General features: G+C 47.6%; 1 protein-coding gene across 1 annotated transcript in view; it reads right to left on the bottom strand.

The window, feature by feature from the left end:
- The window catches only part of LOC144596371 (collagen alpha-3(VI) chain-like), a 168,660-nt gene that overhangs the window by 87,849 nt on the left and 57,194 nt on the right, over positions 1-23,617 (bottom strand). The window contains exons 10-13 of the mRNA XM_078404627.1: positions 22,313-22,903; positions 14,376-14,984; positions 9,068-9,673; positions 7,288-7,890 (exon numbers count right to left, since the gene is read on the bottom strand). Coding sequence (XP_078260753.1) covers positions 7,288-7,890; positions 9,068-9,673; positions 14,376-14,984; positions 22,313-22,903 — 2,409 coding nt within the window. The remainder of the gene's footprint in view (positions 1-7,287; positions 7,891-9,067; positions 9,674-14,375; positions 14,985-22,312; positions 22,904-23,617) is intronic.

Below are 23,617 nucleotides of genomic sequence, written 5' to 3'. Positions count from 1 at the left end.
CCAGTGCCATAGTGAGGCCCAATGGAAATTGGAGGAACAGCACCTCATATTTCGCTTGGGCAGTTTGCAGCCCAGTGGTATGAACATCGACTTCTCCAACTTTAGATAGTTCCTCTGTCCCTCTCTTCCCCTCCTCCTTCCCAGATCTCCCTCTATCTTCCTATATCCTTCCTTTGTCCCGCCCCCCTGACATCAGTCTGAAGAAGGGTCTCGACCCGAAACGTCACCCATTCCTTCTCTCCCGAGATGCTGCCTGACCTGCTGAGTTACCCCAGCATTTTGTGAATAAATACCTCAGAGCATGTGATCAGTTTATATTTTGCGGGTAAGTGAATAATTTGTTAATTACCATCAGTTGATGGTGGGCAGAGTTCACCGTCACTAGCAATGATATCGGTCGTGGCTAACAGGACTCGCTCGATCAGCTCAGAGAGTGTGTCCATGTCTGCCACTCTGAAGACCACGGCTGGCTCACTCGCGATTTTGTTCATTTCATCGACATCCGCATCCTGCACACCGATGGTGATAATCTTGAATCCTGCATTCTTCAGCTCCGTCGCAGCGGCGATCGCATCGTCGTTGGATTTGCCGCCAATTATTAGGAATGCAATTTGTGGGACGCGTTGATCACTCCTGCTCCCCGCCGACTTGATAAACTGATTGTTCTTCACAAAGCGCAAGGCGGCTCCCACATTTAATGTCGTGTCCCCCTTGTACACTATATTCTCAATGGCCTTGAGGACATCTTCCCTGTTTCGGTACGAATTGAGGAAGAATTCGTTGGTGGCGTCAGAATTGTACTGGACTACTCCCACCTGGAGAGACTCGTCATCGATAAAGATAGCGTCAACTAGGTTGGAAACAAACCCAGTGATATGGGGGAAGTTTTGCCTTCCGACGTTCATGGACCCATCCAGAATGAATACAATGTCGGCTTTACTCTGTGGCAAAACTTGAAAAGCAAATGGAGGAGAATTAAATTAGAAAAAAAAACATCAATCTTTATCAATATGCATAATAGAATTTCAAACCATAAGGACTTAGTTGCTGTTTTACCTCCTTCCTTTCCCGTACGGTGTCACCTATTATCTGCGCACGTTGTGTTATGGTGCTGGGGATGTTGGGCATCTGATGATTGAGGGGGGATCTTATAGAAACTTACAAAATTCTTAAGGGGTTGGACAGGCTAGATGCAGGAAGATTGCTCCCGATGTTGGGGAAGTCCAGAACAAGGGGTCACAGTTTAAGGATAAGGGGGAAGTCTTTTAGGACCGAGATGAGAACGTTTTTTTTCCACACAGAGAGTGGCGAGTCTGTGGAATTCTCTGCCACAGAAGGTAGTTGAGGCCAGTTCATTTGCTATATTTAAGAGGGAGTTGGATGTGGCCCTTGTGGCTAAAGGGATCAGGGGGTATGGAGAGAAGGCAGGTACATGATACTGAGTTGGATGATCAGCCATGATCATATTGAATGGTGGTGTAGGCTCGAAGGGCCGAATGGCCTCCTCCTGCACCTATTTTCTATGTTTCTATGATGCACGAGGTCCTCTTTACCATCATGCATAAATGCCCATCTCTTCATTCACGCGGGAGCCTGGATTGCGTGAATGCGCGGGGGCCTCACTGAAACATACTGAAAGGCTTGGACAGAGTGGATGTGGAGAGGATGTTTCCACTGGTGGGAGAGTCTAGGACCAGAGGGCACAGCCTCAGAATTAAAGGATGTTTTTTTAGGAAGGAGATGAGGAGAAACTTCTTTAGTCGGGGGGCAGTGAATCTGTGGAATTCTTTGCCACTGAAGGCTGTGGAGGCCAAGTCAGTGGATATTTTTAAGGCAGAGATGGATAGATTCTTGATTAGTACGGGTGTCGGGGTTGTTGGGGAGAAGGCAGGAGAATGGGGTTAGGAGGCAGAGAAAGATCAGCCATGACTGAATGGCGGAGTAGACTTGAATGGCCGAATTCTGCTCTGTTCCTTATCACCTTGCGACCTTATGCTGCTGTGAGCAGCCGCTTCATGAAGTACCACTGCAAAGTGGGCTCCATGCTCCATGATTCTGTTGCCGGCGCATTCCCTTCCGGAGTTACCGGACGGTAAGTAAGCAAAACCACGATGGACCATTTCACGCTTCCCAAGTTTAGACTTCAAACACCAGCTGCTGTGGCTCTTGGCTGACAGGCAGTCATCTCACCATGAATGATGCATAAAAGCAACGAACATTAACCCTTCCAACCGGCCCATTTTCCGAGAAATAGTTTCGCCCACTATTTATCATGGTTCAACTTGTTCTTTTTGAATGCTCCTACCTTACAACTCTGTCAAGTTAAGTGCATCGGTTATTTCAAAGGCTTAGAAACATAGAAACATAGAAAATAGGTGCAGGAGTAGGCCATTCGGCCCTTCGAGCCTGCACCCACATTCCAGGCACCCACCATCCTCTGTGTAAAAAACTGGCCCACCACATCTTTATACTAAAACTCGTGTTTGTTTGTTTGTTTGTCCTGAACTACAGCCAAAACGGTACACGACAGCGTGACAATTTTAGGCCCACCTTACTCACCGTCGTTCCTTTGGTGCTAATGGAAGAAATTCATTGAAATCGGTGTTATATTTTTAGAGTTATTCATATTTTAAAGTTTAAATCTATCTTCTAGGGAGGGAGGGGGGAGGGAGAGGGGGAGGATAAAGGGGGTTGAGGGGGATGGAGTGGGGGGGAGGGGAAGGAGGGAGGGAAAAGGGAAGGGGAGGGGAGGGGGGGAGGGGAGGGGGGAGGAGGGAGGGGGGAGGAGGGAGGGGGGAGGAGGGAGGGGGGAGGAGGGAGGTGTGTGAACTCAGCCGGGAGACCTGACCACATGGGGGACTTGAACAAACAATAGTTTTATTTTGCATTGTTGATAGTTTGGGAATTGCATCAAAAGCAAGGATCAAAATGAGAATCCAGCATCTGCATTAGTTTAGTTTAGAGATACAGCACAGAAACAGGCCCTTTGGCCCACCGAGTCCGCACCGACCAGCGATCCCCGCACCTTAACACCATCCTACACCCACTAGGGACAACTTACACTTATACCAAGCCAATTAACCTACAAACCTGTCGGTCTTTGGAGTGCGGGAGGAAACCAAAGATCTCGGAGAAAACCCAAGCGGTCACGGGGAGAATGTACTGTACAAACTCCGTACAGACAGCACCCGTAGTCGGGATGGAACCCGGGTCTCCGGCGCTGCAAGCGCTGTAAGGCAGCAACTCTACCGCTGCGCCACCGTGACCGCCCCCAGCGCAGTGCTAGAACATCTGGTGCTTGCATGGGATGCTAAATGGAGACTGCATTTTAATTTTCACCCTTCCCCCAGTTAGTAACGATACTTGACTCAGAGAACTAAACAAAAGCGCTCATTAGCTCACGCTCAGAGCATGTGTTTATCAAACTGATCTCCCGGTGGCCAAGCACTTCAACTCCCCCTCCCACTCCCAGTCTGACCTTTCTGTCATGGGACTCCTCCAGTGCCATAGTGAGGCCCAATGGAAATTGGAGGAACAGCACCTCATATTTCGCTTGGGCAGTTTGCAGCCCAGTGGTATGAACATCGACTTCTCCAACTTTAGATAGTTCCTCTGTCCCTCTCTTCCCCTCCTCCTTCCCAGATCTCCCTCTATCTTCCTATATCCTTCCTTTGTCCCGCCCCCCTGACATCAGTCTGAAGAAGGGTCTCGACCCGAAACGTCACCCATTCCTTCTCTCCCGAGATGCTGCCTGACCTGCTGAGTTACCCCAGCATTTTGTGAATAAATACCTCAGAGCATGTGATCAGTTTATATTTTGCGGGTAAGTGAATAATTTGTTAATTACCATCAGTTGATGGTGGGCCGAGTTCACCGTCACTGGCAATGATATCGGTCGTGGCTAACAGGACTCGCTCGATCAGCTCAGAGAGTGTGTCCATGTCTGCCACTCTGAAGACCACGGCTGGCTCACTCGCGATTTTGTTCATTTCATCGACATCCGCATCCTGCACACCGATGGTGATAATCTTGAATCCTGCATTCTTCAGCTCCGTCGCAGCGGCGATCGCATCGTCGTTGGATTTGCCGCCAATTATTAGGAATGCAATTTGTGGGACGCCTTGATCACTCCTGCTCCCCGCCGACTTGATAAACTGATTGTTCTTCACAAAGCGCAAGGCGGCTCCCACATTTAATGTCGTGTCCCCCTTGTACACTATATTCTCAATGGCCTTGAGGACATCTTCCCTGTTTCGGTACGAATTGAGGAAGAATTCGCTGGTGGCGTCAGAATTGTACTGGACTACTCCCACCTGGAGAGACTCGTCATCGATAAAGATAGCGTCAACTAGGTTGGAAACAAACCCAGTGGTATGGGGGAAGTTTTGCCTTCCGACGTTGATGGACCCATCCAGAATGAATACAATGTCGGCTTTACTCTGTGGCAAAACTTGAAAAGCAAATGGAGGAGAATTAAATTAGAAAAAAAAACATCAATCTTTATCAATATGCATAATAGAATTTCAAACCATAAGGACTTAGTTGCTGTTTTACCTCCTTCCCTTCCCGTACGGTGTCACCTATTATCTGCGCACGTTGTGTTATGGTGCTGGGGATGTTGGGCATCTGATGATTGAGGGGGGATCTTATAGAAACTTACAAAATTCTTAATGGGTTGGACAGGCTAGATGCAGGAAGATTGCTCCCGATGTTGGGGAAGTCCAGAACAAGGGGTCACAGTTTAAGGATAAGGGGGAAGTCTTTTAGGACCGAGATGAGAACGTTTTTTTTCCACACAGAGAGTGGCGAGTCTGTGGAATTCTCTGCCACAGAAGGTAGTTGAGGCCAGTTCATTTGCTATATTTAAGAGGGAGTTGGATGTGGCCCTTGTGGCTAAAGGGATCAGGGGGTATGGAGAGAAGGCAGGTACAGGATACTGAGTTGGATGATCAGCCATGATCATATTGAATGGTGGTGCAGGCTCGAAGGGCCGAATGGCCTCCTCCTGCACCTATTTTCTATGTTTCTATGATGCACGAGGTCCTCTTTACCATCATGCATAAATGCCCATCTCTTCATTCACGCGGGAGCCTGGATTGCGTGAATGCGCGGGGGCCTCACTGAAACATACTGAAAGGCTTGGACAGAGTGGATGTGGAGAGGATGTTTCCACTGGTGGGAGAGTCTAGGACCAGAGGGCACAGCCTCAGAATTAAAGGACGTTTTTTTAGGAAGGAGATGAGGAGAAACTTCTTTAGTCGGGGGGCAGTGAATCTGTGGAATTCTTTGCCACTGAAGGCTGTGGAGGCCAAGTCAGTGGATATTTTTAAGGCAGAGATGGATAGATTCTTGATTAGTACGGGTGTCGGGGTTGTTGGGGAGAAGGCAGGAGAATGGGGTTAGGAGGGAGAGAAAGATCAGCCATGACTGAATGGCGGAGTAGACTTGAATGGCCGAATTCTGCTCTGTTCCTTATCACCTTGCGACCTTATGCTGCTGTGAGCAGCCGCTTCATGAAGTACCACTGCAAAGTGGGCTCCATGCTCCATGATTCTGTTGCCGGCGCATTCCCTTCCGGAGTTACCGGACGGTAAGTAAGCAAAACCACGATGGACCATTTCAAGCTTCCCAAGTTTAGACTTCAAACACCAGCTGCTGTGGCTCTTGGCTGACAGGCAGTCATCTCACCATGAATGATGCATAAAAGCAACGAACATTGTCCCTTCCAACCGGCCCATTTTCCGAGAAATAGTTTCGCCCACTATTTATCATGGTTCAACTTGTTCTTTTTGAATGCTCCTACCTTACAACTCTGTCAAGTTAAGTGCATCGGTTATTTCAAAGGCTTAGAAACATAGAAACATAGAAAATAGGTGCAGGAGTAGGCCATTCGGCCCTTCGAGCCTGCACCGCCATTCAATATGATCATGGCTGATAATCCAACTCAGTATCCTCTACCTGCCTTCTCTCCATACCCCCTGATCCCTTTAGCCACAAGGGCCACATCTAACTCCCTCTTAAATATAGCCAATGAACTGGCCTCAACTAACTTCTGTGGCAGAGAATTCCTCAGATTCACCACTCTCTGTGTGAAAAAAAACGTTCTCATCTCGGTCCTAAAAGACTTCCCCCTTATCCTTAAACTGTGACCCCTTGTTCTGGACTTCCCCAACATCGGGAACAATTTCCCTGATCTAGCCTGTCCAACCCCTTAAGAATTTTGTAAGTTTCTATAAGATCCCCCCTCAATCTAAATTCCAGCGAGTACAAGCCTAGTCTATCCAGTCTTTCTTCATATGAAAGTCCTGCCATCCCAAGAATCAATCTGGTGAACCTTCTCTGTACTCCCTCTATGGCAAGAATGTCTTTCCTCAGATTAGGAGACCAAAACTGTACGCAATACTCCAGGTGTGGTCTCACCAATGCCCTGTACAACTGCAGCAGAACCTCCCTGCTCCTATACTCAAATCCCCTCGCTATGAATGCCATCATACCATTCGCTTTCTTCACTGCCTGATGCACCTGCAAGCCTACGAGAGCTTTGCGGAAAAAGCAATGAATGTGAGCATTGGATGGAAGACGGCAGAAATACAAAAAAGATTCTGCTGGCTGCAACTAAATCAAGATTAGTCTTAATCATCACAGTCAAAAAACCTCAACCATCAGAACAGTGATGTCTGCCAATCTCTGCAGATTATTAGAAATTTGTTTCCCTAAATGATAAAAATGAACAAAATGTTATAGACAATAAAAATCTTTAATGAAATGTATGGCCAGCTATAGTTTGTTTGAAGCAAATTAAATTTAGCTTTTAACATTTTAACTCAAATCCCACAAATAGTTTTGGAAGTGTTGGTACAAAGACATACAGGTATGTAGGTTAATTGACTGGGTAATATGTAAAAATTGTCCCTAGTGTGTGTAGGATAGTGTTAGTGTGCGGGGATCGCTGGGCGGCGCGGACTCGGTGGGCTGAAGGGCCTGTTTCCGCGCTGTATCACTAAATCTAAATCTAAAAAAAAATCCCCCCCCTCCTCAAACCAAATTATTCAATGTTATCCTAATGGAAAATGTACCCTTTTTAATAACACAGGATGACTATATGAAGTGTAGTTTGCCTTTCACATTTTGTCATCCCAGCATGCAAATAGCACATCACCTTTAGATCTTGCTATTTTAACATCGATGTTATCCCTGTTATCGCTGATTAATGCTTTTGTTGCAAAAGCAAAGAAATGAGGCCCACCACGTTTTTCGCAACATTCACTCCTCGCCTTAGGTACTCACTTTCAGTGGGTGGTTCTGGCGTTTCATACGTATTGGGATTTTCCAATTGCAAGCGATCCTTCAAAGACTCTTGTATGCCTTTAAGTTCCTGAAAGTTATTGACGATGTAGGTGCCATAATTAACCGTCGCAATCCGTTGGAGTTCATTTGCATCCACGTTCTTTGCCCCTATGCCAAAGACATAAATTCCTGAATTTTGTAATGTCCCGAGGTAACGTTGAATATTGTCTCTGGAATTTCCTCCGTTGATGACGATCAGATACTGGGGTACTCCTTCGTGCCTTCTACCTCCAGCCTCCCTGGTGAAAAGACTTTTCATGACAAAGTCCAAACCTATGCCCATATTCAGAGGGGCACCTCCTTTTGGTCTCATTCGCCTCACGGCATTCTGAAGGGTGCCTTTGCCTATGTGTTGCTTCAGGGTGAACTCCATTTTCCCATTGCTGCTATATTGTGCCAGGCCAACACGGATCGCGTTGGGTCCAATATCAAAGTTATTAATTATGTACTGGATAAAATCACGAATGTGGGCAAAATCTTCGGTCCCAACATTGTTAGACCCATCGATTAAAAACACAATGTCTTTCTTGTCACCACTGGGAGCTGCAAAAGAATGACACCAATCAATTAATTAATGAATTAATCAATAATCCTTTATTCGGCCCACAATGGGGAAAGTTTGCAGGGTTACAGCAGCAAAGTGGGTAGCAAAAATAAATAAGCGTTCATAAAAAAATTAAAATAGCAGTAATTATCTTTATTTGCTTGTCTGCTGGGAGCAGTGCTGGTTGTGCAGTCTGACAGCAGCAGGAAGGAAGCACCTTCGATATCTCTCCTTCACACACTTGGGGTGAAGGAGTCTGTCACTGAAGGAACTACTCAGTGCAGTGACCGTGTCCTGCATGGGGTGGGAGTCGTTGTCCAGCAGCGATGTTAGCTTTGCCATCATCCTCCTCTCTCCCACCGCCTCTGCACTGAGTCGAGGGGGCAACCCAGGACAGAGTGCTCAGTTTATCAACTCTCTTCCTGGCTCGAAGGGCCGAATGGCCTACTCCTGCACCTATTGTCTATTGTCTAAAGGCAAGGCCTGATTATGAATAGTCAGCATGACTTTGTACATGGGAAATCATACTTCAAAAATATGATTGAATTTTTGAAGAAGTGACCTAGACGATTGATGAGAGACATTGTCTACCTTGCAGGGCAGCTTACAACACAGTGGTATTTCAAGTAACCCCTTGCTTTCCCTCTCTCTCCACCCCTCCCCTTCCCAGTTCTCCGACCAGTCTTACTGTCTCCAACTGCATTTCATCTCTGTTGGCTTTGTGGTTCCCTTCACCCAGCTAACAATGATCCATTCTACATTTTCCTTGATCTCCATTCCCCCTGTCCTGCTTTCACACCTTACACTTCCTTATCTACATACCTCCCTCTCCCCTGACATCAGTCTGAAGAAGGGTCTCGGCCCGAAACCTCACCCGTCCCTTCTCTCCAGAGATGCTGCCTGCCCCCGCTGAGTTACTCCAGCATTTTGTGTCGACCAACGGTATGAATATTGATTTCTCTAACTTCAAGTAACCCTTGCTTTCCCTCTCTCTCTCCATCTCTCCACCACACGAGTTCCCTAAGCCACTCCCTGTTGCATGTGCCCTGTTAGATCCTTCCAACTACATCCTAGGCACAATATTCCAAGTGCAGCCTGACCAAAGTTCTGCACAACAGCACCGTGACATCCCAATTCTTATAGTCAGAGGTTTGAAAAAAATCCGTCCGTCCTTACTGTCCACGGGATTCGGCCGGTAGGTGCGCCGAATCGTCACCGTGTCCAGTATCTTCAGCGGCTGCAATACGCTCTGCCGCACGGTCATCACTCTCCTCAGGTCTGCGACCTTGTAAATGTAATCGGGAGAGAGGGAAATATGTCGGAGGTCTTCGTCATCGGCGGCTCTGGATCCAATGGCAATGGCCGCAACTCCAGCTTCCTTCAACGCCAGTGAAGGCCGGGCAACCTGGTCTGCCGACTTACCGGCCGTGAGCAGCACCAAGAACTGAGGCACGCCCTCCTTGATTCTGCTCCCGCCCGCCCTGGTGAAGACGTTGTTCCGGACATAATTTAACACTTCGCCCATTCTAATCTCCCGCCCCCCTTTGTGCTGCAGTCTGCTGATTGCGTTTGTGACTTCCCGTTTAGTGGAGTGGTCATTCAAGAGGAATTCCACTCTGGCATCATCACTGTACTGCACAACGGCAACACGGACCGCGTCAAGCCCGACGTCCAGTTGATCCACCGTTGCAGAAATGAAGGTGCGCAACGAAGGTAAAGCTGACTTCGCATTATCCGACCCATCGAACACGAAGACAATATCTCTCTTGTCGGTACTTCCGCCTGCAAAATAAACACCTTTAATCTTTCTATCATTGCATCGAGATTGCAGAAGAGACATTAGCATTTTATTCAATCAGCAGAAACGTGTACAAATCTGTGGTGCACTTTTGTTCAAATGATATCATTCATTCGTGTTTGAAATTATTTTTTTGTGCAGCTTGAAGCGGGACTCAAGCAAAGCCAATGAAGCGGACATTATCCCATCATCTTAAGGAGCCCACATCAGCAGCACAGACGATCACAGACAAGCTACATCTTGTCTCGACACAAAATGCTGGAGCGACTCAGCGGGACAGGCAGCATCTCTGGGGAGAAGGAATGGGTCGAGACCCTTCTTCAGACGCTCAGCCCTAAAACGTCACCCATTCCTTCCATCCAGAGAAGCTGCCTGTCCCGCTGAGTTACTCCAGCATTTTAGAAACATAGAACGTAGGTGCAGGAGTAGGCCATTCGGCCCTTCGAGCCTGCACCGCCATTCAATAAGATCATGGCTGATCATCCAACTCAGTATCCCGTACCTGCCTTTTCTCCATACCCCCTGATCCCTTTAGCCACAAGGGCCACATCTAACTCCCTCTTAAATATAGCCAATGAACTGGCCTCAACTACCTTCTGTGGCAGAGAATTCCACAGATTCACCACTCTCTGTGTGAAAAAAACCTTTCTCATCTCGGTCCTAAAAGACTTCCCCCTTATCCTTAAACTGTGACCCCCTTGTTCTGGACTTCCCCAACATCGGGAACAACCTTTCTGCATCTATCCTGTCCAACCCCTTAAGAATTGTTTAAGTTTCTAATAGATCCCCCCTCAATCTTCTAAATTCCAGCGAGTACAAGCCGAGTCTATCCAGTCTTTCTTCATATTCTTCATATTTTGTGTCTATCTTCAATTTAAACCAGCATCTGCAGTTCTTTCCTTCAACTTGTTTAGTTACATTGTGGAGCGACTTTAATTCTGTTCCATTGCAATGCTTTAGCCTCAACTCTGTAGAGTATCGGTCCCAAGACAGCACACTGTGGCAGAATAATTGGATGCACACTCACAGAAGCAAAGTGTTTGGCTGTTTTAGATTGTTCCTTCCCAGGGACTTGCAGATTGATCAGGTCAATGCTAACCAACAGTGAGGCTTCTTACACAGTACTTAGTGAAACTGTTGCTTCAGTAAAACACAAAGTGCTGACGGAACTCAGCAGCATCTGTGAAGGGAACATACGGGCAACATTTCGGAGATAGACACAGTAACTCAGAGGGACTGGCAGCATCTCTGGAGAGAAGCAATGGGTGACGTTTTGGGTCGAGACCCTTCTTCAGACTGAGTGTCAGGGGAGAGGGAGTCACAGAGATAAGGAAGTGTAAGAGATCAAAAGAGATGTAGATCAAGGAAAATGTAGGATAGACATTAGTAAGCGAGGAGAAAAGGTGACAACAAAGCAAACAGAGATACAATGTGATCAGGGGAACAGTTAGACTGGTCGGAGAGCTGGGAAGGGGAGGGGGGTGGGGTGGGTGGAGGGAGAGGAAAAGCAAATGTTACGAAATTAGAGAAGTCAATGTTCATACCGCTGGGGTGTAAGCTGCCCAAGCAAAATATGAGGTGCTGTTCCTCCAATTTGCGTTGGGGCTCACTTTGACAATGGAGGAGGCCCAGGACAGGCCCAGGTCAGTGTGGGAGTGGGAGTGGGGAGTTAAAGTGTATGGCAACCAACCGGGAGATCAGACAGGTTCAGGCGGATTCGGTCGGGACCGTTCCTCACACTGATTGTGCAAGGCGGGAGAAAGGTGGAAAAGAGAGATGGGCACGGGACCAAGTCTGGCAAGTGATAGGTGGATACAGGTAAGGGGTGGTTGGTGAATGGCAGGTGGGTGTGGAGTTGGTGACCAAGGCTAGAACTGAAGAGGAGGTAAAGGGGTTTCAGAATCGAAGAGGAATCAAATGTAGAGCCGGAGAAAGGGATGTGGTGGAGGGGGGGGGGGGGGGGGGGGAGGGAATAGGTGAGAAGGGAAAAAGCAGGGTTAACAGAGTAATGAGTAACTCGAGGATGGCAGATGAATGTACAAAGGAGGTAAAACGAAATAGGATGGCTGGGGTGGGGGGGGGGGGGAGATAGTGGAGGAAGTGGGTCCACATCAGTGTGGAGAAGGCACAGAAAAAAAGGAAAAAAAGATGGTGGGTGGGGGGGGTGGGTGGGGTGGGAGGTACACCTTGAAATTGGAGAATGTGATGTTCATACTGTTGAATATGGGGAATATGGGGCAGCATTCCTACCAGTTTTAAGTCCAGTTTCAAATGGAGTTCACGACAGAAACAACAGTATGGGAATGGGAAAGGGAGATGAAACGTTCAGCAATCGTGAGACCCAGCAGGTTCCAACATGTCCGCCACCTTCAAAATGAATCCACCGCCACCCGCCACCTTCTCATCCCCTTCCCCTTCCACTGTCTGCAGAGGACAGACCCTCCACAGCTCACTGGCTCACACTCATTCCTTCCCACCCGACCCGCCCCCTCCTTAGTAATCTCCCCCCTGCACCCGCAGTAGATGTGACAGCCGTCCCTCTACTCCCCCTCTCATCTCCATCCAGGGATTGCAGCAGCTCTTGCAGCGGAGACAGAGCTTTGCGTGGACACCTTCAGAACCTCATCCACCAATTCAGTGCTCTCGATGTGACCTCCTTTCCATCAGCAACAGGCGAGGCAATCGTGTCACCGTACACTTGTGCTGTGTCTGCCAAGGCCTGTTGGATCCACTATTTGCTAACCGTTTTAGCACGCCTTACCATTCCCGCACCAACCATTCCGTCTTTGGCCTCCTCTGTTGTCAGAGTGAGGTCTGACACAAGCTGGAAGAAAGGTGCCTCCCCTTCCACTTGGGCAAGCTTACCTTAGATACATAGAAACATAGAAAATAGGTGCAGGAGGAGGCCATTCGGCCCTTCGAGCCTGCAACGCCATTCAATATGATCATGGCTGATCATCCAACTCAGTATCCCGTACCTGCCTTCTCTCCATACCCCCTGATCCCTTTAGCCACAAGGGCCACATCTAAGTCCCTCTTAAATATAGCCAATGAACTGGCCTCAACTATCTTCTGTGGCAGAGAATTCCACAGATTCACCACTCTGTGTGAAAAAAAACTTTCTCATCTCGGTACTAAAAGACTTCCCCCTTATCCTTAAACTGTGACCCCTTGTTCTGGACTTCCCCAACATCGGGAACAATCTTCCTGCATCTAGCCTGTCCAACCCCTAAAGAATTTTGTAAGTTTCTATAAGATCCCCCCTCAATCTTCTAAATTCCAGCGAGTACAAGCCGAGTCTATCCAGTCTTTCTGAAAGTCCTGCCATCCCAGGAATCAATCTGGTGAACCTTCTCTGTACTCCCTCTATGGCAAGAATGTCTTTCCTCAGATTAGGAGACCAAAACTGTACGCAATACTCCAGGTGTGGTCTCACCAATGCCCTGAACAACTGCAGCAGAACCTCCCTGCTCCTATACTCAAATCCCCTCATTATGAATGCCAACATACCATTCGCTTTCTTCACTGCCTTCCGGAAAGAAAGTACCTTCTAACGGTGTGAACATTGAGTTCTCCATTTCTGGTAATATGCCCTCTCTTTCCTGTGCTACCCCCTGTACTCCAGTGTGCACACAATTCTCCCACCCCATTCCCATCCCCCATCCCCCTCCCCCAGTTACCCTGCTCCATCCCCCTCCTTCTTAGACTCATCTCCTATCCTCAAAGCCATCATTTCATTTCTACCCTCTCTCTTTGTAATTCATCCGTCCCCTTCCACACGATCCCCTTTACATTTCACTTCTCTCTCCTTCTCAGATCCAGCCTTTGTCAATTACTCCAGCCATCCGCCAATCGAACACCCCCCCCTCCCCCTCAATTGTATCCACCTGTCACTTGGCAGACTTTGCCCTGCCCCCCACCTCTCCCCATTCCTACTTTCTCCTTCCCTCCCTCCTGCAGTCAGTCTGAAGACAAGTCCTGACCTGAAACATCGCCAGTCCATTCCCCCAGTCCACCAATTTGTGTTCCCAGCACCTGCAGTTCCTCGTGACCGCGGGTGAGCAAAGAGGAAGATGGTTGGACTTTATTGCCTTCCATCACAATGGGGAATGTGGAATCCGCTGTGCTGGATGTTTATGTTAAATTTTACTTTATGTGGCTGTGTGTCTTGTTGCTTTTCACTTAGTGTGGCTGTATGGAAACTCAAATTTCACTGTACTTTAATTGGTACATGTGACAATAAATTAGAAAATAGGTGCAGGAGGAGGCCATTCGGCCCTTCGAGCCAGCACCGCCATTCATTGTGATCATGGCTGATCATCCACAATCAGTAACCGGTGCCTGCCTTCTCCCCATATCCCTTGATTCCACCAGCCCCTAGAGCTCTATCTAACTCTCTCTTAAATTCATCCAGTGATTTGGCCTCCACTGCCCTCTGTGGCAGAGAATTCCACAAATTCACAACTCTCTGGGTGAAAAAGTCCCTTCTTTCCTCAGTTTTAAATGGCCTCCCCTTTATTCTAAGACTGTGGACCCCGGTTCTGGACTCCCCCAACATTGGGAACATTTTTCCTGCATCTAGCTTGTCCAGTCCTCTTATAATTTTATGCGTCTCTATATGATCCCCTCTCATCCTTCTAAATTGATCTTGAAATCTTGAAATCTTGGAATTTTGCATTCTCTTACCTTGGGTGTCCCTGATTTCAATGATATGATCGGTTTCTAGATCGGTCAAGGGATCTATAAAGTATTGCTTGATACTTTCGACGTTTTGCAAATCGATAAATTTGAAGACGTAGTCGGGAGACAAAGAGATCTGCTGCATTTCAGCCGTGTCGACATTCCTGGTTCCAATCACGAAGGGAGCGACATCTTCCCTTTTGAGGGTCTGTGCTGCCTGCCTAACATCATCGGAGGACCTGCCCGCGGTGAGAAGAATCAGGAACTGAGGCACGTCTTCATACTTTCGACTTCCGCCTGACCTGGTGAACACATTCCTTCTGACATACTCCAAAGCTCTGCCAGTGTTGCTTTCTCTGCCACCTTTGGGCTTCAGGCCTCTGATCGCTTGCACCACATCGGATTTCCTGGTGTAAGTGTTTAGTAAGAACTCGGGCACGGAATCGTCACTGTATTGCACGACAGCCAGCCGGATGCTGTCCCTTCCAATGTCCAGGTTTGTTGCTACGTTGGTCATGAAGGATTTGATCATAGGAAACGAAGACTGGGCCCGGTCTGATCCATCGACAAGGAATACAACATCTCTCTTGGGCATCGGTGGGGTGGGTTGTGGAACTACAACAGAAATGTCAGTTCAGCAAAGTTCACAGAGATAAGGATGTAAAATGTAAAAGTAAAAGTTCAAAAATTAAAAATATACTAGACCAAGTGGGGTCCACTTGGGGTCCACTTGGGACCAGACCACTCCTGCATTGGTGCAGCACCCCCTCCTCCCCTTCACCCCTCCCCCTCACCCCTCCCCCATTCCCTTCACCCCTTGGATGAAGGGATTAAAAGTACCATTAGCAAATTTGCAGATGATACAAAGTAGGTGGCAGTATGAACTGTTAGGAAGATGCTATGAGGTTGCAGGTTGACTTGGACAGGTTGTGTGAGTGGGCGGATGCATGGCAGATGCAGTTTAATGTGGATAAGTGTGAGGTTATCCACTTCGGTGGTAAAAATAGGAAGGCAGAGTATTATCTGAATGGTGTCAAGTTAGGAAAAGGGAACGTACAACGAGATCTGGGTGTCCTAGTGCATCAGTCAGTGAAAGGAAGCATGCAGGTGAAGCAGGCAGTGAAGAAAGCCAATGGAATGTTGGCATTCATAACAAGAGGAGTTGAGTATAGGAGCAAAGAGGTCCTTCTGCAGTTGTACAGGGCCCTAGTGAGACCGCACCTGGAGTACTGCATGCAGTTTTGGTCTCCAAATTTGAGGAAGGGTATTCTTGCTATTGAGGGCGTGCAGCGTAGGTTTACTAGGTTAATTTCCGGAATGGCGGGACTATCATATGTTGAAAGACTGGAACGACTAGGCTTGTATACACTGGAATTTCGGTATGAACATTGACTTCTCCAACTTTAGATAGCTCCTCTGTCCCTCTCTTCCCCTCCCCTGTTCTCCCTCTATCTTCCTGTCTCCACCTATATCCTTCCTTTGTCCCGCACCCCTGACATCAGTCTGAAGAAGGGTCTCAAACCCAAAAATTCACCCGTTCCTTCTCTCCCGAGATGCTGCCTGACCTGCTGAGTTACTCCAGCATTTTGTGAATAAATACCTGGAATTTAGAAGGATGAGGGGATCTTATCGAAAGATATAAGATTATTAAGGGGTTTGACAAGTTAGAGGCAGGAAACATGTTCCCAATGTTGGGAGAGTCCAGAACCAGGGGCCACAGTTTAAGAATAAGGTGTAGGCCATTTAGAACTGAGATGCGGAAAACCTTTTTCAGTCAGAGAGTTGTAAATCTGTGGAATTCACTGCCTCAGGAGGCAGTGGAGGCCAATTCTCTGAATGCATTCAAGAGAGAGCTAGATAGAGCTCTTAAGGATAATGGTGGTGCTGGCTCGAAGGGCCAAATAGTCTACTCCTGCACCTGTGGTCTATTGTCTATTGTCTATTCAATCCTTATATTCACTCAAAACAGAGATCAATAGATGACTTAATTTTAAATGACTTACTAGATGGGACAAGAAATGTTGAGGTGAAGATATTGTTTGAATAGTGGATAGAGACAAAATGGTGGAGTAACTCAGCGGGTCAGGCAGCATCTCAGGAGAGAAGAAATGGGTGACGTTTCGGGTCGAGACCCTTCTTCAGACTCAAGGTATACCAACGGCTCCTGGTATAGACAATAGACAATAGACAATAGGTGCAGGAGGAGGCCATTCGGCCCTTCGAGTGATCATGGCTGAACATTCTTAATCAGTAGACATTCTAGCCTTAGAGGGAGTACAGAGAAGGTTCATCAGATTGATCCCTGGGATGGCAGGACATTCATATGAAGAAAGCTTGGATAGACTAGGCTTAGACTCGCTGGAATTTAGAAGACTGAGGGGGGATCTTATAGAAACATATAAAATTCTTAAGGGGTTGGAGAGGCTAGATGCGGGAAGATTGTTCCCGATGTTGGGGAAGTCCAGAACCAGGGGTCACAGCTTATGGATAAGGGGGAAGTCTTTTAGGACCGAGATGAGAAAACATTTCTTCACACAGAGAGTGGTGAATCTGTGGAATTCTCTGCCACAGAAGGTAGTTGAGGCCAGTTCATTTGGCTATATTTAAGAGGGAGTTAGATGTGGCCCTTGTGGCTAAAGGGATCAGGGGGTATGGAGAGAAGGCAGGTACAGGTTACTGAGCTGTATGATCAGCCATGATCATAATGAATGGCGGTGCAGGCTCGAAGGGCCGAATGGCCTACTCCTGCACCTATTTTCTATGTTTCTATGTTTCTACCCCATTCCTGCCTTCTCCCCATACCCCCTGACTCCGCTATCCTTAAGAGCTCTATCTATGTACTGCAGATACTTGTACTCATATAATGAGGGAATGCAGGGAGGATGTTGGTGAGCAGATACTCACAGGCAGCAGGTAAAGTTCAAAGAAGACAAAGAGCTCGCAGGTCCCTGGCTGGCGACCGGCTTTCGGGAGCTCCAGCCGTAGCAGCTTCGACCGCCCCGAAGCGCGAGGTTCGATCGACCCGCTCGCAGGACCTTCATCGCCCTGCGGAACACCACATCCCTCCTTGCAGAATCTAGGGAGAACAGAAAATACACTGAGCACAAAAAATGGAATAACATTTCTGAGATCGTCCTTTGTCCCGTTGAGATGGGATGACGTTGATATTTCAGATTAGCGGCGGGCCCTAATTTCTACCACTTTGGTGGTAAGAATAGGAAGGCAGATTATTATCTGAATGGTGTCAAGTTAGGAAAACGGGACGCACAACGAGATCTGGGTGTCCTAGTGCATCAGTCAATACAAAGCTGGGTGGTAGTGTGAACTGTGAGGAAGATGCCACGAGGTTGCAGGGTGACTTGGACAGGTTGTGTGAGTGGGCGGATGCATGGCAGATGCAGTTTAATGTGGATAAGTGTGAGGTTATCCACTTTGGTGGTAAGAATAGGAAGGCAGATTATTATCTGAATGGTGTCAAGTTAGGAAAACAGGACGCACAACGAGATCTGGGTGTCCTAGTGCATCAGTCACTGAAAGGAAGCATGCAGGTACAGCAGGCAGTGAAGAAAGCCAATGGAATGTTGGCCTTCATAACAAGAGGAGTTGAGTATAGGAGCAAAGAGGTCCTTCTGCAGTTGTACAGGGCCCTAGTGAGACCGCACCTGGAGTACTGTGTGCAGTTTTGGTCTCCAAATTTGAGGAAGGATATTCTTGCTATTGAGGGCTTGCAGCGTAGGTTTACTAGGTTAATTCCCGGAATGGCGGGACTGTCGTATGTTGAAAGACTGGAGCGACTAGGCTTGTATACACTGGAATTTAGAAGGATGAGAGAGGATCTTATCGAAAAGTATAAGATTATTAAGGGGTTGGACACGTTAGAGGCAGGAAACATGTTCCCAATGTTGGAGGAGTTCAGAACAAGTGGCCACAGTTTAAGAATAAGGGGTAGGCCATTTAGAACTGAGATGAGGAAAATCTTTTTCAGTCAGAGAGTTGTGAATCTGTGGAATTCTCTGCTTCAGAAGGCAGTGGAGGCCAATTCTCTGAATGCATTCAAGAGAGAGCTAGATAGAGCTCTTAAGGATAGCGGAGTCAGGGGGTATGGGGTGAAGGCAGGAACGGGGTACTGATTGAGAATGGTGGTGCTGGCACGAAGGGCCGAATGGCCTCCTCCTGCACTTATTGTCTATTGTCTATTGCATGTGTCGTGTTAAGGTTAGGTACAGTCACAGAGACATTTTATGTAAACCAACGTAACTGGAGGTCCTCAGTGAGTGTGCCAAAAATGGAAATGGAAGCTTTCCGAGGTAACTTTTATGGGGACACGAGGAACATTGCCAACCACATCAAAAATAATTCATCCTGCCAGTTTGCTCATTGTAATCATTTGCGATCATTTGTTCCCTCTTTAATTGTTTCTCAATTTCTTCGATTTACGCTCTGTGCAGCATTGCTGCATTTCTGCAATTCCCCTCCTACCACCAACACAGATCAATGCAGCTCACAACTTCTCAGGATTGGCTACATTATGATATTAAGCATAGACATGCTTCAGACCACTCGCCCAGCTGATCAGGTTCCTGCTGCAAGGCTTGAAATCCATCTATGTATGATCATGCCTACGGTGCCACCTACTTCAGCGGTGGAAAACATTAGAAAGATTCAGAGGGACGGGATTTATGTACATTTGGAAAAGCAAGGGCACCTTAAGGTTCATAGAAACATTGAAACTAGGTGCAGGAGCAGGCCATTCGGCCCTTCGAGCCTGCACCGCCATTCAATATGATCATGGCTGATCATCCAACTCAGTATCCCGTACCTGCCTTCTCTCCATACCCCCTGATCCCTTTAGCCACAAAGGGCCACATCTAACTCCCTCTTAAATATAGCCAATGAACTGGCCTCAACGTCAGCATGGCTTTGGGCATGGGGAATCACAGCTCTTGAATTTGATTGGGTTTGTTTTGAAGAGGTGATGAAGAACATTGTTAAGGCCAGGGTGCAGGACATTGTCCCTGGAAAATGCTTTGGCAAAATCCAACATGGTAGGCTAGTATGGAGTGTTTCTGCATGGTAGGATGGAATTATAGACAATAGACAATAGGTGCAGGAGTAGGCCATTTGGCCCTTTGAGTCAAAACCGCCATTCAATACGATCATGGCTGATCATCCGCAATCAGTACCCCGTTCCTGCCCTCTCCCCATACCCCCTGACTCAGCTATCCTTAAGAGCTCTATCTTACTCTCTCTTGAAAGCATCCAGAGAATCGGCCTCCACTGCCTTCTGAGGCAGAGAATTCCACGGATTTACACATGGTATCCAGTAGGATTTGGCAAACTGAATACACAACCAGTCTAAAGAAGTAGTCTCGACCTAAAACGTCACCCATTCCTTCTATCCAGAGATGCTGCCTGACCTGCTGAGTTATTCCAGCATTCTGTGTCTATTTTCAGTGTCAATCAGCAACTGCGATCCCTTCCTGTACAATCAGCTTGGTGGCTGGAGGAAGGGGATGGCAACGAGGGTTTGGTCCTCAGATTGCAGGCCTCTGGTCAGTGGGACGGCACAGAGATCAGCGTTGTATCGTCACTCCTTTGCCATGTATATTAATGAAATGGATGAGAATTTAAGTTTCCAGATGTCACCAGAACTGGTAGTTCAGTGGAGAGTGAAGGAGATGTGCCGGCACGGTGGCGCAGCGGTAGAGTTGCTGCCTTACAGCGAATGCAGCGCCGGAGACTCAGGTTCGATCCCGACTACAGGCGCCGTCTGTACGGAGTTTGCACGTTCACCTGCGTGGGTTTTCTCCGAGATCTTCGGTTTCCTCCCACACTCCAAAGACGTACATGTATGTAGGTTAATTGGCTGTGCAAATGTAAAAATTGTCCCTAGTGTGTGTGGGATAGTGTTAATGTGCGGGGATCGCTGGGCCGAAGGGCCTGTTTCCGCACTGTATCTCTAAAGCACAGGAACGGCCCACAATGTTTGTGCCGAACATGATGCCAAGTTAAACGGATACCATCTGCCTGCATGTGATCCATATCCCATTGTTCCCTGCACTTCCATACACCTATCTTAAAGCTTCTTACTTGCCACCATCAAAACTGCCTCCACCACCATTCCAGGCAATGCATTCCAGGCCTGCATTACTTTCAGTGTCCCGTATACATCTCTATTAAACCTTCCCCCTCACACTTTACAGCTATGACTTCTAGTGTGGGACACGTCTACCCTGAGAAAAAGGTTCTGACTTTATATATTTATCCTCTCCACGCCACTCATAATCTCAATACTATTCTATCGAGTCCCTGCTCAACTTCCAGAGAAAGCAATCCAAGTCTGTAGCTCACACCCTCTAATCCAGGCAGCATTCTGGCAAACTTCCAAATCTTTGTTGTAATGGGGTGCCCAAAACTGCACGCAATACTCCAAATGCAGCCAATCCAAAGTCCTATAAAACTGCAACCTGACTCCCTGACTCTTATATTCAATGCCCTCAGCAACGAGGAAGGAGCTGCAGATAGACAATAGACAATAGACAATAGACAATAGGTGCAGGAGGAGGCCATTCGGCCCTTCGAGCCAGCACCGCCATTCAATGTGATCATGGCTGATCATTCTCAATCAGTACCCCGTTCCTGCCTTCTCCCCATACTCCCTGACTCCGCTATCCTTAAGAGCTCTATCTAGCTCTCTCTTGAATGCATTCAGAGAATTGGCCTCCACTGCCTTCTGAGGCAGAGAATTCCACAGATTCACAACTCTCTGACTGAAAATGTTTCAACATATGACAGTCCCGCCATTCTGGGAATTAACCTAGTAAATCTACGCTGCACGCCCTCAATAGCAAGAATATCCTTCCTCAAATTTGGAGACCAAAACTGCACACAGTACTCCAGGTGAGGTCTCACTAGGGCCCTGTACAACTGCAGAAGGACCTCTTTGCTCCTATACTCAACTCCTCTTGTTATGAAGGCCAACATCCCATTGGCTTTCTTCACTGCCTGCTGTACCTGCATGCTTCCTTTCAGTGACTGATGCACTAGGACACCCAGATCTCGTTGTACGTCCCCTGTTCCTAACTTGACATCATTCAGATAATACTCTGCCTTTCTATTCTTAGCACCAAAGTGGATAACCTCACATGCTGGTTTAAACCGAAGATGGACACAAGAAGCTGGAGTAACTCGCTGGGTCAGTCGGCATCTCTGGAGGAAAGGAATAGGAGACGTTTCGGGACAAAACCCGTCTTCAGACTGTTTTAATGCCTTTAGCTTTCGGAGTGCAGCATAGATTGATTGCAAGGTACAGCAGGGAAGTCTGCCCTTCAACCCACCGAGTCCACACTGATCATACTAAACAGCAATTCACGGAGGTTAATTCACCTGTAAACCTGCATGTGGGAGGAAATGGGAGCACCTGGAGAAAACCACCTGGGGATAAGGTCACAGGTTGGTTGGTAAGTATAAGAATATAACTGCAGATGCTGGTACAAATCGAAGGTATTTATTCACAAAATGCTGGAGTAACTCAGCAAGTCAGGCAGCATCTCAGGAGAGAAGGAATGGGTGACGTTTCGAGTCGAGACCCTTCTTCAGACCCGAAACGTCACCCATTCCTTCTCTCCTGAGATGCTGCCTGACCTGCTGAGTTACTCCAGCATTTTGTAAATAAATACCTTCAGGTTGGTAAGTGATAGGAGCAGAATTAGGCCATCCAGCCTATCGAGTCTACTCCGCCATTCAATCGTGGCTGACCTATCTCTCCCTCCTAACCCCATTCTCCTGCCTTCTCCCCATATCCCGACACGGTCTGCAGGGAGAACGTGCAAACTCCACACAGACAGCACCCAAGGTATCTGACACGGAGGCAGACACTCCACCAGCTACACCACCTTGCCACTCTGATATTTTTTAGTTTAACCTGGAAATGGCACTCTCACCTCTTTTCACATGGCCGTGGATATTCCTAATCTCTTTTCTCCTCAGTCGTTTCAATGACCTCTCCAGCTGCTGCATATCCAGATCTTGCAGGGCGTCCACCCTGAAGTTGTAACTCGGGGACAGTGAAATCTGCAGCAGTTCACTTTCATCTGCGTCTCCTGAGCCGATGCTGAAGGGTGCTACCCCGGCCTCTTTCAGTGCCACGGCCGCCTGGCCCACATCATCGGCCGACCTGCTGGCAGTGAGGAGGATCAAGAACTGGGGTACACCTGCCTCCAGTCTGCTCCCAGCAGATGTCGTGAAGATGTTCTGTGTGACGTATTCCAGTGCTTTGCCAGTGTTGGCAATTCGCCCTCCCACCTGCCTGAGGTTAGTCACCACGTCCAACACGTCTCTTTGTGTCGTGTGGCTGTTTAGGTAGAAGTTGACTCTGGGATCTTCGCTGTACTGAACCAACGCTACTCTGACTTTATCACTTCCAACGTCAAGGCTGCTCACAACACTCGAGATGAATCTTTGAATTGCGGGAAAGACTGGTCTGACATTTTCAGATCCATCGATGAGGAACACAACATCCCTCTGAACAGCACCTGCAGGGAACAGATAATAGAAATTAATTAAAACAATTAAATCCCTTATACACAAGTCAATTTGCCGATCACATGTCAGGCAGCATCTCGGGAGAGAAGGAAAGGGTGTCATTTCGTCACCCATTCCTTCTCTCCCGAGATGCTGCCTGACCTGCTGAGTTACTCCAGCATTTTGTGAATAAATCGATTTGTACCAGCATCTGCAGTTATTTTCTTATACTGCCGATCACATGTGTTATCTTTTTGGAATGACTGACTTCTGTCCCTTTCCTTACCATAGTTTCTTTTCAATAACTGTCTGGAAAGACAAATACATACCATGGAAATCACCAGAGTCAAATGTGATAATGGTTATAACATGATTAAGCATAAGAAAATAACTGCAGATGCTGGTACAAATCGAAGGTATTTATTCACAAAATGCTGGAGTAACTCAGCAGGTCAGGCAGCATCTCAGGAGAGAAGGAATGGGCGACGTTTCGGGTCGAGACCCTTCTTCAGAATGAGAGATTAAGAGAGATAGAGAGATTCTTCAGCATGAGAGATTAAGAGAGATAGAGGGATTTGAAGGCGCTCAACATCGATGCGGAGTTCTGGGAGAGCCTTGCAGCTGACCGCACGAGGCAGAGAGGTACCCTGAACCAACATCTCAAAACGGGGGAGGAGACACTGATGAACGCAGCGGCAGACAAGCGGAATGGAGAACAGCAACTC

Source organism: Rhinoraja longicauda, chromosome 8 (assembly GCF_053455715.1).
Source record: "Rhinoraja longicauda isolate Sanriku21f chromosome 8, sRhiLon1.1, whole genome shotgun sequence".
Taxonomy (NCBI): Eukaryota; Metazoa; Chordata; class Chondrichthyes; order Rajiformes; family Arhynchobatidae; genus Rhinoraja; species Rhinoraja longicauda.
Note: the sequence above shows the minus strand (reverse complement) of the source record. Positions and strands in the feature narration are given on the sequence as shown.